This window comes from Blennius ocellaris (genome assembly GCF_963422515.1).
Source record: "Blennius ocellaris genome assembly, chromosome: 21".
In the NCBI taxonomy this organism is placed as follows: domain Eukaryota; kingdom Metazoa; phylum Chordata; class Actinopteri; order Blenniiformes; family Blenniidae; genus Blennius; species Blennius ocellaris.
The window spans coordinates 1,898,338-1,916,982 of NC_137670.1; the positions used below are offsets into that span (position 1 = coordinate 1,898,338).

Genomic DNA, 18,645 nt, shown 5'->3' on the forward strand with positions numbered 1-18,645 from the left:
TTTTATGTTTATTGTATTCATCATGTTTGAAAGATTTAGAGGTTTTTCCTGTTTTTTTATATCGTATTTCCCTCATATTAGTTTCTCCTCGTAGATTTCATGTAAGTAAAAGAACATGGAAGTGGAACTTCTGTTCATGTTGCTCAGTTCCAGAAGGAAACGGAAATTTAAGTTTAGCAGAAGAATTCTGAGGATTTCTAGGAATAAAGTGAAATAAACATTAAAAACAGTGCCATGCTCCTCCTGACCGGTAAAATTAATGTTTCTGGTTGCAGTGAGAGGTTTTTCCAACAGGAACAGGCGGAGTGAGACATTCAACACGGACACTTTAGAGTGTGACACACTGAAGGAGGAAAGTTTCGGCTGGCGAAAACAAACTTACCTTCAAACTGTGAGACTTTTTTACCTCGTTACGACAACACTGCTGAACATCTGTGTATCCGCGTTGCAGTTTATTCGGCTCCGTGAGTTTATATAACTTGGTGGTTCGTCTTGTTGTCATATCGCTTTGAAAAGTTGCACCGTTATCTCGCTAAGCTAACTTAGCACAGGATAGAACATATTGGGTACAACTACATACAAAATAATCAGCCATAGATTTAAAGTGCTTTATAGATATATATTAGTCCAGGTTGATTGTTATAGTAACTGAAACTGTCGCTGTCGCCTGGTTAGGTAACGTTAATTCCCAGTAGTTGCGTTAGTGAATGGTGTTTCGGATTAACTGGCGTCCCTGTTAAACGGTGACCAACTTGTTTGAGCGTCCGTTGCTGCTGGCAACAGCAGGTGGTAAAACCAGATTGAGACCTTATTGTAAACGTGGTTAAACGGCGTTCGCGAGACGAGGCTGGTGGAGGGGGGGGGGGGGGGGGGGGGGGGGGGTGTTAAACATCTGGAGCTGTGACGGACCGGAGAACGCTGGTCACCAGCTAACAGGGGAACCAGTCGATCTGTAACCGTGCCGCCCGCAGGCGCGAGGAGGAGCGCGGACGACATGTCTGAGTTGAGCGACGAGGCCAGCGAGAGCGAGCAGCTGGGCGCCAGCCTGTCCCTGTGGCTGGGGGAGGCCCTGGTCCGGCCGGAGGAGCTGGACGTCCCGCTGGACCTGCACACCGCCTGCTCCATCGGGCAGTACGACGTGGTGGCGGAGTGCATTCACAAGTACGCGCCTCTCCGCCCGCACGTTCCGCCGCGTCGAGCCCCGCCTCTCACAGGTGTGCGTGTGTGTGTGTGTCACGTGTCTGTCCGCAGGCGGCAGGTGGACCTGAACGGGAAGAACGTGGGCGGATGGAGCCCGCTCATGTACGCCTCCTACATCGGACACGACAACATCGCGAACCTGCTGCTGGAAGCCGGCGTGGACGTGAACGCCACCACGGCCAAAGGCCTCACGCCCCTCATGCTGGCGGCGAGCTGTGGCAACGAGAGCATCGCCTACTTCCTGCTTCAGGTGGGTTGTGACGTCACAAGTTGAACCCCCTGGGAGGGAGGTGGGGTGCTGGTGAACCCGGTGGTTCCGTCAGGTGGAGGCTCGTCATCCAGACGTTGATGGGCGTCGCGTTTTCTACCTCAACCACTGATCATAAAAACGGATCGCAGCAGACCGAGAAGCGTTTTATCGTCATCTGTCGGCGGTCACAACCTGTCGGCTGACGAGTGTAAACCTGAAGCTGCAGTGTCTTGTTCTTGCTTGTGTACGTCTCATTTAGGGTTTTGCAAATTTCCCCAGTCAATGGCTATATGATTAATAGCCATTTTGCATCTGCAACTTTGGGTCTTTAAATTGCTCATATCTGGGTTGAAGCGATTGGTGTATTTTAATTTCAGTGCCAGACGATTTGACCCGTTTGCAGTTTAATTGCTGCTTATCACAATTTGAATAAAACTTCAGTGTGATGTCATATTGAACAGACACATCCTTGAGCTAAGGTGTTGTTAATTTAATGTATTCCTATTGACACTCATGCTGGATTTCCTTCTCTCTTTTTTTTTTTTTACCCCCAGCAAGGTGCTGAGTTGGAGCTGAAGGACTGTCGAGGCTGGACGGCTCTGTTTCACTGTACGAGCACGGGCCACCAGCAGATGGTGAAGTTCCTGCTGGACAACAACGCCGACACCAACGTCAAGTAAGCTGCATTTAAAAAAACCACAAGAGTTCAGTGAGATCTGCTCTCGTCTTTCACTCTCCTTTAATCTCCTCTAATCTGCAGGGAGCCGGGCTCGGGCTTCACTCCTCTGATGGAGGCTGCTGCTTCTGGACATGAAATTATTGTTCAGTACCTCCTTGATCACGTGAGTCTGACTGTCGACCAATATTATCGTTAATTTTCATTGTTGCAGCAGAAAGTCGACGGCAATAAAGATGTCAACTTTGCATAAAAGCTGAGTTGAATACTGTAATTCCAGACTATTGAGCGCACGTGAATATAAGCCGCACCCACCAGATTTAAAAAGAAAGGTCAGAGTTACGTGATGCACCTGAACGCATCACGTATGTATTGGAGGCATGAAGTGCATTAAAAATCCATAAATGACCAGAGTCGTCGTTCAAAGCGTGTGAAAAAAGTAGCGCCTCATAGTCTGGAGGTCACGGCCCTTTGTGACGCCTCACGACGGAAACATTTGACCCCAGAAGGTGAAAGCAGACGACCGCAACGCTAAAGGAGAGAGCGCCCGCGCCCTGGCCATGATGTACGGCTACACAAAGATCGTCAGCCTCATTGACTCACGATCTCCAAGAACAAAAGCAGGTGCCTTCGCTTGGATTTATTATTATTATTATTATTAGGAAATCAACAGATCTCCAAGACTTTGTCGATTATTCCTCACGGATCCGTCTGTATCTCAGGGCACTTTGAGGATCTGAGCTCCTCGGAGGACTCGGACAGCGCGCCGCAGAGGACCAGGCCCAATCGCAACCGGGCCAAAGGCGCCAGCATCCACGACGGGCCCCAGGCCATCGCCAAGTTCCGAGTAGGAGGCCCCAGCAAACTGTGTGGTAGTGTCACATAACATATCCACACCCGTCTCCTTGCTGAGCCACGGAAGAGTTTTGCTTTTAGTCCTAAAAACAACCGTTACCAGAGGAAATATGTCCGCAGACAGATTCGCTCCACACTTTACTTCTGAGTAAATTCCTGCCGTCGGTTAATAATCTTGGTGGCTTTCATTTCTTTAAAATGACCGTTTGGTCCTCAGAGCCTCCGGCGGCGCTGCCGGGCTACACGACGTTCCGAGACACCGGGGAGCAGGGCGAGGACATTTGCTACCGCGACGTGACGTCGCCCATCAACGAGCTGGACGGCCAGAGCAACAGCAGCAGAGGTGACGGGGGGGGGGGGGGGGGGGGGGAAACGCGCGTCGGAACAGGAAACCCAGACGCGGTAACTCAAAGCGGTTCCGCGTCGGTCTGAACTGATTTAGTTTTTTCACACGGTGACGCCACGCAGACGACAGTCCGTTCCTCGACAACGACATGCCCACCATGAGGAGCAGCAGCAGCAGCGAGGGCCTGCCGAACGCCGCCGGCCTGAACTGGGAAGGCTCGGTGGAGAGCAACGAGGTAATAAACGCCCCCTCCCCCCCCCCCCGGGCTCGGCCCGTTTCTGCCCCCCCACGATGACCAAGGCCATCGCATCTTCGCCCGCCAGGACTCCGACCAGTGCAGGAGGAGCAGCTCCCGCAGGGTGAACAAGAGCCACTCGAAATGCAAGAGTCGCCACGGCAACAACGGAGCCAGCGGGGCGGGAAGCGTCGTTCCGCCGCCCTCCTACAGCGGCCCGCAGGCACGTCACCCTTCCCCCCTCCCCCCCCTCCGGCCGCGTCCAGGGTCTGCGGGCCCGGTTTAACTCCTCTGTTCCTCCAGGACCTGGCGGAGTTCCTGGAGCAGATCGGCTTCTCCAAGTATCTCCCCGTGCTCGAGGAGCAAGACATCGACCTGCGGATATTCCTCACCCTGACGGAGAACGACCTGAAAGAAGTCGGCATCACGTAAGACGGGCGTGATTTTACTTTTTTTTTTTTTTAAATGGTGGCGATCGTGTTTCCTGCTGGAATGAGAGGCCGAGCGCCGTCTCCGCCCCCGCAGGTTGTTCGGACCCAAGCGCAAGATGACGTCCGCCATCGCGCGGTGGCACAGCAGCGCCCGGCCACCGGGGGACGCCCTGGAGCAGGCCTACGCCGACCAGCTGGAAGCCAAGATGCAGGAGATGGCGATCCAGCTGCACAAGGTGACGGCGGTGACACGCCGCTCATCCTTGACTTGTGTGTTTTTTGAGAAGCGATTGTATTTACCCCCTAAAACCGTCGTGCCGCTAGCGCTGCGAGGAGGCGGAGAGCTTGCAGAGCCAGGTGTCCCAGGAGAAGGAGCTGCGCACGGTGATGGAGGGCTGCCTGATGGAGGACAAAATGGCGTGGAAGAGGGTCCACGGCGAGCTGGTGGAGAACCACCGCCTGGCCCAGGACATGAACGCCGCCCTGCTGAAGGCGAAGGCCTGCCAGGCTGAACTGCTGTCCTGCTTCACCGCAGACGCGCCCGGTAAGTGAAGAAGCGACTCTGGTGTCCAATGCGAGTTCGGCTTCAGCGACCGATCGTGTCGTTGCAGGCGGAGACGGCTCGATACGCTCCAGTCCCGCGGAGCTCGTGAGAACGCTGGACTCCTACGAGGAGGAGCTGGGTGAGAGGACGTTGCACTCTTTGTGATGTGAAGCGCTCGTCCTGTGGGCTTCGGTCTTAACGCCGCTCGTTTGAACGCCGCAGCGGCGACTCTGCAGACCATCCTCCAGAGCCTGAGGCGACTGAGCGCCCCGGAGAAGGTGTCCGACAGCTGGGAGCGGCCGTGAGCTTCTCAGGTGACGACACTCTCGGGAACGGAGACGTCTGGGAGGAAGTCTTCCGACACCAAGAATTAAAAAAAAAAAACATGTTTTTTTTTTTTTTTTGAAGGGGCGTCTGCCAAAACAAAATCGACGGAGGGTGATCTGACCACCCGGAATAATCTCAGGAGGCCGGAGACGCCGGACCAGAGCGGCTCGGCGAGGGGAAGCAGACCGGCTGCTGGTCTGAGATCAGCGGAGCGACCGGAGCTCGCCACCACGGAGGCGCAGCTCGGCTGATCCAGGGGGGAGACTGAGCCTCCGGCCTGAAGAGGCTGGAATACTGTGACGATGAAATGGTTTTAAGTTATGTTGTAGCTGTTGGACTGACGGCTGTTCTGCAGTAGTGGAGAACCGAGAACGTGTTCTGCACAGGAGAAAACGTCCTTTCTGTGAAACGTCCTGCTGAACGACAGAAATGTGAGAAGATTGTCGGCTTTTAAGACACTTTCCCTCCGTCGTGCTGTCAGAGTGTACCTCACACAGCGATACGGAGACCGTAATACAACACGAAGATGAATACATCAGAAACACCCGACAGCTGAGTTTCCACATTTCACTCTCTGGAATCCCTCAATCCTCTGAAATCTTTAAAAGACGACAGTTTTAAGATATTTTGATGAACGGAAACGCCCGGAAATTCATGGTCGGAGCTTCGGCATCATTTTAAAAATGACAACAAAATGTGATTTACGACGCGTTCTCTCCAGAGATGTAATCGTGATGCTAAAATGTAATCGACTGCCGAGAGTACCTGTCCCGGCATTCGTAATCAGAATCAAGCGAAAACCCGAACGATCGAAACAAACGTGTGAAAAATGCAGAAAGAAGTTTCAAGAGTGTAAAATAAATCATGTGAAGTTTTAGAGTGTGTTTGCGTGGCTGGTTTTTTTTTTTTGATCATAGCTGCTGGCTCAGATCAATGAAGCGTCCAGTATGTGAAGGGTTAAAGTACACAAACCGAAGTACAAACTACTTCGGTTTGTGATGCAAGCATGAAATTTGGCACAAATACTCTTTGAGGTCCACTTTTTGTAAAAAAAAAAAAAGGCGTTAGCCACGCAAAATTCCAATATGGCGACCATTTTTCAAGATGGCCGCCACGTGCGCCGTAAATTCGTCTTCCGCAGCAAAAATATTTGAAACAAAATGCAGCATTAAGGGCAAAAAACCAAAGATTCCAGTGTCTAACATTTTAGCCTGATTAGTTTTTGTAGCGTAACGTCACACAGCATGGTTGTAACAAAGATGGCGTCCAAACTGTAGTTTTACCAGGAAGCCGACGAGGAGGAGGTCTGGAGACGCGGCGAAGCTCGGCCGTCGGGTTTCTTTTCTCCCCGACACATTTTGCGGGACGTTTCTGACGTCGACGCTCTTCAGTCGGCGGCAGAAGTCGAAGATGTGACGCCGTCCGGTTGGCGGCGCGCCAGTTTGCGATTTGCGGGCGCTGGAGAGTCTGGTGAGCGGCGAGGTGAAGATGAAGACGTAGTGTTCTTTCTCTCCAAAGCGCCGTCGGTCCGAGTCGATTTACCCCCAAGAGGTTGAATGAAAGAAGCGAAGTCGTTCTTCCACGTCGGGAGAGAAAAGTTCAATCTGTATTGCTTTAATCAAGAGCCGTTTCTCTTCAATACTATAAATTATTGCAGGATCTACAGTACTTCAAAAATATTCATTATGTACAAACGTTAAGTCTCTTTAGTACAACTGAACATGTTTTCCTGCGAGTTTCGCCGAGCTGCTGGGAGATGAAAGGAACCGCAGGAAAACACTTTGAACTTCCACTCGGCATTAAATGCAATTCACATTCAAATTACGACGACGCGCCACTTTAAACCGAAGACTTCGAGTTTTGTGTTTTCCGCTGCGTGACCTTCGTTAGCAGAGGAAAGTTTGTCAAGTCGGACTTGATTGGCAGGAGACGCTGCTGGTGTTAAAACAGAAGTAACGCCCGGGGATTAAATATTTGGCCAAAACGAGGTCCGGCTCTATCGGATCACAGACGCCGCGTCCAACTGCAGGTGGAAATCCAATTTAGTAAAAAAAAAAAAAAAAAAACAACCCAAAAAAAACATCTAAAACTGCGAATCTGAACAGATGTGATTGTATTTGTCTCTGAAGAAAAGCCGTGTGACTCTTCTCTTCCTGGGCTGTCGTCTCCCACCGGCGCTGCTCGGGGGGGTGGAGGTGGAGGTGGAGGTGGAGGTGGAGGTGGGGGGGGGGTCAGGTGTACTCACACAGGTGACCGCAGCCGGCGGGACAGTGGGCGCTGCTCTTCAGCCAGTTCATCACGTGCTCCAGGTGGCCGCCGTGGCTGCAGCCCTGGCACCACACGAACAGCCCCTTCACCACGTGGTGGCACACGGCGCAGACGCTGGCGCACTGGTGGCACCTGCAGGGGGGGGGGGGGGGGCATATGGCGTCCGTCACAGCGCGTCTCAACTCTTCACCGGCTCCGATTTAATCTTTTACTTTCAATCAATCAATCACATTTTATTTGTTTAGCCCCTTTACAATAACCCAGTTTAACCCAAAGTGCTTTACAACAAAGCTATAAAAACAATACATACATAAAAAACAATAAATAAAACACAGGTGTGACGGTGCTGCAGGTTGGTGGAAGCTTCCAGAGATTCATAAAAACAGAGCATACAGGATAAACACACTGCCCTAGACAGTTAAAAGCAAACTTAAAAAAGTGAGTTTTCAGCTTTGATTTAAATATGTCAAGATCAGTAGTGGTGTGAATGTCGGGGGGGGGGGGGGGGGGGGGGGGGGGTTTCTTCCTCAGTCTGGGAGCAGCGACACCCCACTGTTTATATCTCCGTCTTGGAACGTCTAGAGCAGGGGTGTCCAACATGTGGCCCGGGGGCCAGAACCGGGCCGCCAGAGGATCTAATCCGGCCGCCATGGGATTTGTATTTTTTTTTTTTTTTTTAAAGTATAAATATGAAAACTGACAGAGGCTGATCTAAAAACACTAGATTGTCAAAATGACATTCAAAACTGCCCTTGGTCAGAATTAATGAATGCGTCTGTGGAGGTCACATGACGCAACATCTTTCACAATAAAGGTGTCCAATTTATGTGAAGTGATACTTTAGACACGTAAACTCAAAACGTATTTCCAGATGATGACAAATTGTTTTAATCCTGAATAAAAATATGATATCCAGATCCAGATATTGTTTTTTTTGCAAATATAATAATATCTGATTAACTTTAAAATGTACATTTCAGAATAGACTGGCAAATCCTTGCAGTTACAAAAGAATCCAAAGAAGGAAAGACTTTGACATTTGTCCATATCTGCAGTTTAACATGTGATGTTTGACTTGTTTGGCCCCCCAGAGGTCAGAGGTCAGGTCAGGTTGATGTGGCCCCTGGACGCCCCTGGTCTGGAAGAAGCTGAGCTGAAGAACCGGGGTCTATAGAGTCTATAGTGTTTGACGGCTTCCCTCAAGCAGCCCAGTGCTCCGTGTTCGTACCTGTCACAGATCCAGCCCTTGTTGCTCATGGGCCTCTTGCAGTTGCTGCAGTTGATGTGCAGCGTGGTGGAGGTCTGGTTCAGGCAGGTGATGGCGCTGCACGTGCTCAACTTGATCACCTCGTTGGACACGTTCCACAACTGGAACCGCTGCAGCAGGTCGACGTAGGACATGTACCAGTGCTCCTACGACACACGCATAGGAAAAAAACTAAACAAGACTTCAGCTTCCATGAGCACGGCGAGATCATTACATTTTATTAATGCCATCAAATTGATTGTTTTCTGTTCCTATTAGCACTTCACAACAAAATCAAATCAATTCGATAACTGAATAATAACTGAAATAAGGGAGAATCATTGAGGAATAAAGAATATTCAACAGGCTACAATCAAACGAATCTCTAACTTTATATAAAATGCCGATACTTTTGCTGATTTTTCTTTTTACATAATCAATATGAGCTTTCCTATTTAATTTTTTAGTCCACAACACCTAGAAACTTAACTTCCTTGACTCTTTTTATGCTAACTCCATCACTTGTGACTTTCACATGATCAATTTTGCAGCGATTACTGAAAATCATATAGTTAGTTTTGTCCCAATTTAAGGACAACTTATTTTCGATAAAGCAATTTCTCACTTTTAACATTTCTTCTTCAATAATTTAGGACATTTTTTTCTCTGCCCAGCTCCAGCATGAAGCTTTATTTAGTTTCCCACCAGTGGTTTTCTCCGTCAGACACATAAAACGGGTGAATCACAGTATAAACGCCTTGTTCCCCCCCCCCCCCCCCCCCCCCCGGCTCACCTGCGTGAGGTCGTCGATCTCCTTGCGGATGCGCTCGCCCAGCACGATGAGCACCGACACGGCCATCTGCACGTCGCCCTTCTCGGCGTAGTAGGACAGCATCTCGCGCACGATGGGGCAGAAGAAGCTGGCGGGCAGGTGGGGGCTGTACAGCGGCTGGGAGATGGAGATGAGGGAGAAGGACTCGATGGGCGTGAGGCAGGTGACCTCCGCCTCGTTGCCGCTGACGTGCGGCGAGTCGGCCTTGTCCTGCTGGAGGTGCTCCGGCGCCGACGGGTTGTCCAGGATCTCGTGGCGCAGCTGGAAGGCCTCCTGGGGCAGCGGGTACTCCGGCTCCTCTGTTGGGGGAATTTAGTACTTTACCTTAATTATTAGTACCGTATTTTCTGCACTATAAGGCACCTAAATACCTCAAATTTTCTCAAAAGCTGCCAGTGCGCCTTATATATGGAAGAATTGCTCTACTCAAGACTGCTATTTGACAGCTGAACAACCAGAAGCTTTTATTTTGACAACTCTAACTTCTCAACCGGAGCTTCAGAGCGGACGACACTCCACACAACACCTTCATCACTCATGGTTGCACACCAACATTCTAACAAACCAAAATAAACTAGACGAAATAATTACTCCCTAAACTGGGGAACAAAAACACATAAACACAATCAACACAACACCAAGCCCAACAACAACCCACAATAACCTCCAACAACACAAAACATGAATTCCCATCATGCCTTGCATCCTGAGCTCCTCAGTGCAGCCGATAGCTGCAATGAATTATGGGAGTTTCTGTTTGTGGTGTTTTAAATGCAATTATTGGGGGTTCTATTTGGTTTGTGGTGTCGGTAATAATTGTGTTGTGTTGTGTTTTTGTTGCTTAGTTCATGTAGTTTAGTTTATTACCGGTAGTTGTAAGTTGTCAACCAGCAGTGAAGAAGGTTTTGTGTGTAGTGTCCTCCTGGCATAGGCTGCAGGTAGGACTATCAAAATAAAGTACATGCACCTCTCTGGGTGTTAGAATCAGTGGAAAATGTAACCTAATGGCTTTGAGCTATAAAGGTTGCTGACCACTGGTCTATTCTATGTGCCTTATATATGAACAAAGTTGTAAATTATGTCAATCAATGTAGGTGCGCCTTATAATGCGGAAAATACGGTACTTGACATAATGGGAATTAACATTTTGTGAGTTACCGTTGATTCGTGCATGTCTATTATACACAAAGGCCTGAGAACCAGTGTTAATCTGCTTTGTTGTATCTGTGTATGAAAATGTATCCGCCTACTTTAACGTAGAATAAAACTGGGCAGCGAAGTGAAGATCTTTGCAGATCGATGAACTTACTTAAATTAATTTCTCTGCCCTCGTACAAGGTGACTTATTGTTTTGACCCTTTATTGCTCTCGACACCGGGGTCGTCTCTCTTCTCTCATTCTTGCAGGTTTTTTTTTTACCCAACAGGCGACAAGAACAAGTTCCCACAATGTTGGACGGAGGAAGGCGGGGGGAGGGGGGGAGGGGGGGGGGGGGTATCTGACCCGTTTGGTTGTCGTGCTCCATGGAATAGAGGTCGTCGTCGTCCAACTCGGCGTCGCCGAACATGTACTCCGCCTGGCCCTCGCTGCCTTCCGTCTCCTCGTTTTCTAACGGTGAATTGAGACGCTCAGTTGTACAAAGGACAAGAAATAAACACATTCGTAATCCTCCAACCGACGCGGAGAGTTCACCTTCGTTATTGTTGTTGACGTGCGAGTTCCCCGGCTCCAGGTGGACGACGTCCTGCCGGTTCTCGCCCTTGCTGCGCTCCAGCCGGCCCTCCGGGCCCAGACCCGAGCCCAGGTCCTTCATGCTGAAGCTGAAAACACCAAAAACCTCCATGTCAACGTGTTCCGCCGGCGTGTTCTTCTTTTCTTGTTGTTGTTGTTGTTGTAACGGCTCAATACCTGTTCATTAGAGGCAACGTGCCGAGTTTACTGAGGCTCTGGCTCAGACCTGGTGTGGCGAGGTTCGCTGGGTCCGAGAACATAATTCTCAACATGGTCCATGTGGTGGAAACCTTCAATGTAGATCAAAAAAAACAAACACACACACATATATATACTGATTGTCCACAATACTTTAGATACAAACAGAATACCTGACTGTGTTGTCCAGTTCCATTAAGGTGCTGTTCCTTTCCTGTCCTTCTCTTCCTTCGTCTCTCACCGTCTGAGTATTTATCTTTCTATATTTTTCAAAATCGGAAGTTTGCTGTTCCCGTTTAGTTTCACCTGCTCACTCCTCTTACGCTTTTCCTCGCATTTGAGAGACAAAATCCGAGCCTGACGACAATAAAGACCGTCCGTCCCCATTAACCCTCCAGACCAGGGGTGGCCACACTTCTTCAACCTGCGAGCTACTTTATAAAACGACCAAGTCAAAGTGATCTCCCCACTACAAAAATGCAAAACTTAGATTTATTTTCAAATATATTGAGGATTCTTTATACGTAGAATGTATAATGATGTACCTTGCAAAACCGTATGAGCCAATATTGTGCAACACGACATAATTAACTATGAACACTTTTTTGTAATTACCTGAGTTTACTTTGATGTTACTTTGATCTTTGGTATTGCGACGGTCGACTGGCAGACGAGACAAACGCACTTCGAAAACGACATCGTGAAAAAAAAGTCCACCTCCCATTCCAAAGTGACACGTCTTCGTCTTCTCACTTGGTCCAGCTCCCCCCCCCCACTCATTTTTGGGGGGGCTTCAAATTTTGCGGCAACTCGCTTGACTAGCTTGTTAGCTTCGCCACACTTAGCGTCGTTGTTTGCGCGTGTGTGGTGACCTGAAGGTCAGAAAAATTCAGCCGCCATCTGACGCTGCGTTCGATCGTACTCGTAATTCGTAAAAGTAAATTAGTTTCATTACACCAGCGTCTATTTTTTTTTTTTTCTAATGTCACGCGATCTACTATTACTACCTTTGCGATCGACGTATTGAGCACACCTGGTCCAGACCCTGTCCTCCCCCCCCCGACCCGACCCAACTGGTTTCCCCTCACCTGAGGTCTCTTGAGCTCCCGCGCCACCTTGGCGTTGTGGTCGCACAGCTCGGCGAACGGCTTCCCGCTGAGGAGGTAGAGCTGCGCCGTCTTCACGAACCAGTCCATGCGGTTGCTGTCCAGGTCCGTCTCGAAGACGCTGAGGGCGCTGGACACGTGGGCGAACTGCTCCGTGGGGTCGGGCTTCTTGAAGAAGAAGATGGGGTAGCGGCGGTCCCCGCCGGGGTACGGCTTCCTGTTGGCGTCGCCGCTGATCAGGCTCTCCTTGGCGGCGAAGGCCAGGTCGCCCAGCAGCCCGAAGCACAGGCCCTCGGGGTTGGCCTTGTCCACGGGGCGCGTGGCGTCGCGGAACATGTGCTGGTAGAGCGTGCTGTCCTTGGAGCCGGAGAGCAGGAAGTGGGGGTCGTGCTGGTGGCGCCACACGATGCCCGTGGTCACGTCCTTGTGCTCCTCGAAGGTGGCGAAGGGGATGAATGGCCTGCGGACGTCCCACACGTAGATGTTGTGGTCCACCATCATGGAGCAGGTGGCGAGGTGGAACTTCTTCTCCGGCCGCCATTTGACCCGGGCCACCGACGCGATGGTCTGGACGCAGTAGATCTCCTTGGCCCTGTTGGTGGTCATGTCCCAGACCTTCACCATCTTGTCGCGGCCTCCCGTCGCCAACCAGCCCCTGGAAACAGGAACACGGGGAAACCTCAGGCTCTCGTCACGTCGGACGGTCCTCCCCCGTTTTTTCCCCCCCCTCACCTGTCGTCGGGATGCCAGTCGCAGCAGAACACGGGGCCGGTGTGTGCGGTGAACATCCTCTCGTAGCGGTCCGGGCGCCGGATGTCCCACAGCTGCACGTTGCCATTTTCGAAGGAGGCGGCGAACGTGAAGTAGTCCTTCATGCTGAACTGCACGTCCCTCACGCTCTCCGACTGACCTGCGAGAATCAGAGAATCCGTCAACGCCCCCTCCCCCCAAAAAAGAAGCTCGTCTCGAGGGCGCGCATCTGGAGAGCCTCGCTACCTGAGAACGTGCTGACGGACTCTTTCTTGCGCAGGTCGAAGCACTTCATGAATCCGTCCTGCGAGCCGCTCAGCAGCATGTAGACCTCCGTGGGGTGGAAGCACACCTTGTTGACGGTGCGCTTGTGCTCGGTGAACAGCTGCTCCTGCTTGTTGCGCGACGGCTTCCCCAGGTTCCAGGTGACCACGGCGCCGTTGGTGGCGGCCGTGGCCAGCAGGCTCTCCTCCATCTGGTGCCACATGACGTCGGCGCAGCTGAAGTTCAGCGACGGCTTGCGCCCCACCCGCAGGTTCAGCTTCTCCACGAACTGCTCCTCCTCCAGCGCGTAGATCTTGAAGATGTTGCGCCCGGCGACCACCACCTGCGTGGCGTCACGGCACACGCTGATGGCGTTGGCCGGCGCGTCCAGGTGGCAGAACATGGTCCGGCCACTGATGGCGTTGCTGCCGAGGGCCGTGGTGACGCGGGACATTTTCTCCATGTTGCTGGACGCAAAAACAGGGGAAATATGAGATTTTAGTGAATTTAAAACCACTAAACAACCTCAAGGGCCACAGTCAAGAACAGTAGGACGTCGTCGTTCATGCTAACGTTTCACCAGCAGGTGGCACTCGTGTTAAACGAGGATTTGGGGGGGGTCAAGAGGTGGCAGTGCTCAACACACCAGGCAATGAACAGCATCACAGATCATCATGACACAGCTGGAACACTCACTGGATGATGAGGAACCGACGGCCCCCGTCAGTGTCTGCGGCTGGACAGACACCTCTTCATGTGCTCCCATGAGAAACAACCTGCTGGGGGGGGAGAGAGAGACATGTCAGTGCTTCTCAGATACTGTAGGAAACAAACAATAAGACTGGGGATGAAACGCTCCCGCAAGATATAACATAATGTCTCCCTGAACCTGGTAAACAGGTACAAAAAATAAAGAAGAAAGATAAAATGACAGTTTGTAAAATGGTTAGATTCAAACTCAAGTAATTGCGTCTGAATAGAATCTCAAGCTTCTGTACTGAAAACAACAGAGCTCTTAAATGGACACAGCGGAGACGGTTCAACAGTTTCCCCTAAAGAATTTGACAGTTTCTTACTTTGAAATCAGGAGTACATAGTTAACCAATAAACACCAACAGCACTGGAGGCACATTCCACACAGGACTGATTCATGTAAATAAGGATTCCAGTTTTATGACAGGACAATGAAGTTACTATCACCTAAGTGACTTTTAGAAGTTAGTAAAAGGTGTTTTAAGCCAATAAAATGACAAAAATGACACCATTCATAGCAAAAGAAATAAAACAGGAGTGCCAAAGTGCAACAATATGGAACTTTTCCCCCCAAAAAGCACTACATTATTGAGACTAACTAGACACAGTGAGATAAATGAGAACCAGTCTGCATTTTGATAAATTCTCAAAACGACACCTCTTTCAATGTATAGCACAGCTATTTTAACAGGTATACGTTGGTTATTAACAACTAAAACTTGCGGAGAGAATAATTTGACCTCAGGGCACCGATCACATTATTATTTCTTATTGTAATCGTGAAACGTTGGAACGCGTTCAAGGTTGGTTTATTTGTTTTGGTGAACCAGGAGTGAAGAACTCCAGACAGCGCGAGCGCAAAGCAAAACAAGCTGTCAGGTGGAAGAAAACAAAACCCTAAACACTCATCTTGCACTTTGTTTTTTGGCCATTTTCTGCCTCTGTCGCGTTCGTACTGCTCAGCAGCTGACCGACTGTCGGTGCTTCTCCACTTCCAGGATCTCCAAACAGCGAAACTCAGCTCGCGACTGGATTTACGACGCTAAGGCTAACATGCTAAGTTAGCTATCGATCACTCCTGCAGAGACGAAACTCTCGCACATCGCCGTTCTCCACTAGACACACGCATACAAGTGATACGCATATACTCGACGGGGTCAAATGTGCCCGAAGTCTTAAACTGAAGTATTAAAAAGGGACAAACCTGTCCTGAAGTGGCTAAACTGCTTGCGGCAAAGGCAACGTTTTTTTGAAATCTCGCGAGAACTTGCGAGAGTCGCGGAAGCGCGTCCGCATCGCTGTGTGTTTTTCGTTTTGCTTCCCTCCAAACTAAAGTAATGTTTATTGCGCGATATCCATGCAGCTGATGCCAAAAACACTGCAGCCCATTAAATGCCGCCGTGCTGTCGTCGATTGCCGTTAAACCGGGGCTTTGTTTGTTTGTTTTGTTTTTGTTTTTTTTGCAGGTGACGTGAGCCGCTGACATGAGTTCTCTGTTTACCTGCGAGGCTCCGGCCGCGTGGAGGAGCGTGTGGGATCGATACTGGGACGTGGTGGAGGCCAGGAGCCTCAAGGCGAACGGCAAGACGCCCGGGAAGCTGCTCCACCTCGACAAGTGGTAATCCCGGTCATGTTCCCTCCGGAAAGCCCCCCCAAAAAACCCTCCTTCATGTTCAGACTCAATAGGAGGGAATGTTCCACACTTTTCTAATTGATAACGTCCCAATTTATTCCAAACTAATAATTTTGAATTAGAAGACATGGAAAGATAAGATAAGCCTTTATTGATCTCACAATGGAGAAATGTACTTGTTCCATTCTGCTCTTAAGGACTCATGAGTAGGAAAGACAAGAAATGTGCAAACATAAGAGTAGAGGAATCTTATATATAATGACTATCAAGAACTCTAAGGGCCAAACGTATTTACAGTAAAAAGTAATAATGAATAAAATAAAAAAGATAAAAATCACAAACTGTAATAAAGTATAATAAGTTCTAAGTGGAGCAAAGTATACAGTAAGATGAAATACAAGGAAATGAAACTATGATGGGGGGGGGGGGGCAAAGTGAAGAATAAAAGTACAATAAACATACTATAGTAAAAGAAAAAAAATACTAGTGTTGGCAGTGCAAAATAATGTTTTGTGACATCACAATACAACATGTGTTGCATCTTTTTAGATTATTTGTGGAAATAATTTGGATTTAACGTCTTCATACAGTTTTCTAACACTTTCACATGAGCCTTGTTGGTTCAGAAAAGTTTATTGCCCAAAATCCAGCTTTCTACTTGATTTTCCTCTATTTCTATATTGGATCCTAGGAGCTGCATTCAGAATCTGCTGTGTCTATGTGAGCTGGACTGGCTCCGCCCACACACGCCCATCTATGGGAAGAGGAGGAAGTACTTCCTCTCGTGGCGCCATGTGCCAGAGCAGAGCTGCTCTAATTGTAGGCGGCGTCAAAGGGAGGAGTGTGATTGGCTAAACCCTCGATTTTTCAGCTATATATCGTGAAATAACTGCAGTATAGATCATTTTAAAAGTTGGGAATATATGGCACATACTTATGTTATCAAAAGAAAGTATTTCAGTTTATATATTAATGAATAGATTTACTTCACCAAGTCCTGCTATTGGAGAAAAAAACTCCCATCTTGCAGTTTAAAGTGGATTTTCTGCACAAGACGACAGCTGAAGCTCTCGATCGTCCATAAAAAGACACAGCATGAGCTCAAAGCCACACGTTGAGTGTCTTTATTTATGAAAGGCAACACGCTGCTTTTTCCTATTATTTCCGCTTATTTCTATTTTTTTATTTGATTCTACATTCACTTTTTCTTTTTGATTTCACAGATCTCACAAACGCAGAGTATCGAGCAGCTCAGACTGACTCACTGAGAATTATCGGCCCAAAACCTAAACAGAAGATCAGTTTATTTGCCGCCTTCAGCCGTTTTAGTGCTCGCAGCTTTTGTACAACTCAAAGGGGGAATATATGGCCACGGCAGCGGTGATTCCTCAGCCTGTAATTGTTAATAATGTTGGTGATGGAGAGCAGGATCGGCCACATTCCTTACGGCTGAACCTCAGTGCGTTTTCTTCCTTAAATGAATGTTGACACACATATGGAGTTTGTGGTGAAACGGGATTATCGTGATGACTTTTCTTTCATCGTAGCCGTAAGTTGTGACTCACCTCGTCCCACTTCCATCGCAGGTACCAGCAGGAGCTGCCTCGGCTCATTTTAAGTCGACCCGACAAACGCGTCACTCTGCCAGAGCTGGAGAAGCTGATGGAGTGGAAGCTCACCGTAAGCCACTTGCGTCGTATCTATAAACAGTCGCTGTTTCGACGCTTCAATCCGGCCGCGTGGCGGTGAAGCGTCGGCCTCAGCGGCTCTGTGCACTTCTACCGCAGAGGGGGAAGTTCAGGCCGCGGCTGCAGCAGCTGGTGGCGTCCAACAGCGAGGACGCGGTGCGGGAATGCTCCGCGAAGGCTTTCGGCTTCCTGCCGGACGTGGCGGCGGCCGTCGCGGAGCTCAGCTCCCTGAAGGGGGTCGGTCCGGCCACTGCGTCAGGTGGAGACACACACACAAACCCAGGAGCTGATTGGACTCCCAGTTTGTATGCGGTCCAACGTTGACACGCAGTCTGACTGTCCCGCCCTCGTTGCAGCGGTTTTGGCTGCAGCGGCTCCAGAACAAGCAGCCTTCATGTCCGACGAGGCCACGGAGAGCGTGCCGGGCCTGAGGCCGGTGCAGTACACGGCCAAGCATTACGGCCGGTACCTCGCCGAGATGACCCGGCGGGCGGACCAACTCAACCAAGGTGGGAGGAATCACACTCCCTCTGATCCGTTTCTGGTTTTCCCAGGTTAATAAGCACAACGTGTGACTGACCTGGTTGTGTTGTTGTCGTGGTCGTCGTCAGTGGACCCGCAGCGGGACTGGACCCCCCACAGGCTGGAGCTGTGTTTGTGGGCGCTGACCACGGACACGCGGCAGCGGCTCCGGGTTCTGGAGGACGTGGACGTGAGCGGCGGTCCAGACGCCGAGCAGGGGCCCGCCAAGAAGCTCAAAACCGTTTAAAAACCAAAGCTCCGCCACGTTTTCTGAACGATGCTTTCACCTCTGCAGCTGCTTAACCTTTTCACACATTAAAGCCTTTATATTGAAAGAGACTTCGTTGCTTTATTTACAGTGTTTAGAATAACGGCGTTTAGAATAACGGCGATGAAAACTTGGCATTTTCAAGGTGGTGATACAAGCACTACGTCCACGAGCAAAAAAGGACAACGAGCAAAGTCGCCCAAGCAGCAAAAGTTCCATCTTTCTCCCTCGCCTTTTCTTGTTGTTTAAACATTTACTTTTGTTGTGAACGAAATACTTGGAAGTACACGTTGTGTTACTTGACCGGCTGTCTCAGGTTGTGAACATTTGATTTAATTTGATATAGAGAAAAACACACTGTTTACTTTTCAAGATAAAACTAGAAGTGCAGGATAAACCTCTGTTGATGTGCAATAAATATAGTTATGTACAACAACAACAAGCACTTGTCTGTTCTACTCATTTCTATTGACTCGTGAAACCTAAAATTTTTTGTCATTTTGTCATTTTTTGACATATAGC

General features: G+C 49.5%; 3 protein-coding genes across 5 annotated transcripts; 2 read left to right on the forward strand and 1 right to left on the reverse strand.

Moving 5' to 3' along the window:
• The first annotated feature begins 320 nt into the window (after window positions 1-320).
• Window positions 321-6,944, forward strand: anks3 (ankyrin repeat and sterile alpha motif domain containing 3). Of its 2 annotated transcripts, XM_080517166.1 has the most exons (16): window positions 321-391; window positions 972-1,161; window positions 1,252-1,450; window positions 2,005-2,126; window positions 2,211-2,292; window positions 2,633-2,750; window positions 2,849-2,998; window positions 3,199-3,324; window positions 3,450-3,562; window positions 3,651-3,785; window positions 3,866-3,990; window positions 4,088-4,229; window positions 4,318-4,537; window positions 4,605-4,676; window positions 4,760-4,851; window positions 4,946-6,944. In XM_080517166.1, the coding sequence occupies exons 2-15, from the start codon at window positions 995-997 to the stop codon at window positions 4,840-4,842; spliced, it is 1,854 nt and encodes a 617-aa protein (XP_080373292.1). In that variant the 5' UTR covers window positions 321-391; window positions 972-994; the 3' UTR covers window positions 4,843-4,851; window positions 4,946-6,944. The 2 variants fall into 2 exon arrangements, with proteins under 2 accessions (XP_080373292.1, XP_080373291.1); XM_080517165.1 differs by having other exon boundaries at window positions 972-1,450.
• On the reverse strand, window positions 5,915-15,253 carry wdr24 (WD repeat domain 24). 2 transcript variants are annotated; one of them, XM_080517164.1, is made up of 11 exons: window positions 15,217-15,253; window positions 13,956-14,038; window positions 13,242-13,726; window positions 12,978-13,155; window positions 12,228-12,900; window positions 11,119-11,231; window positions 10,903-11,030; window positions 10,714-10,818; window positions 9,172-9,509; window positions 8,361-8,545; window positions 5,915-7,264 (listed from the first exon to the last, which is right to left on the reverse strand). In XM_080517164.1, the coding sequence occupies exons 3-11, from the start codon at window positions 13,720-13,722 to the stop codon at window positions 7,096-7,098; spliced, it is 2,370 nt and encodes a 789-aa protein (XP_080373290.1). In that variant the 5' UTR covers window positions 13,723-13,726; window positions 13,956-14,038; window positions 15,217-15,253; the 3' UTR covers window positions 5,915-7,095. The 2 variants fall into 2 exon arrangements, with proteins under 2 accessions (XP_080373290.1, XP_080373289.1); XM_080517163.1 differs by lacking the exon at window positions 15,217-15,253 and having other exon boundaries at window positions 13,956-14,897.
• Window positions 15,254-15,291: 38 nt separating this feature from the next.
• Window positions 15,292-18,399, forward strand: LOC308145674 (uncharacterized protein). Its single transcript, XM_080517171.1, has 6 exons — window positions 15,292-15,346; window positions 15,479-15,630; window positions 17,232-17,325; window positions 17,433-17,592; window positions 17,690-17,842; window positions 17,945-18,399. Exons 2-6 carry the CDS (start codon window positions 15,497-15,499, stop codon window positions 18,100-18,102), a joined length of 699 nt encoding a protein of 232 aa, XP_080373297.1. The 5' UTR covers window positions 15,292-15,346; window positions 15,479-15,496; the 3' UTR covers window positions 18,103-18,399.
• The last annotated feature ends 246 nt before the right edge of the window (window positions 18,400-18,645 follow it).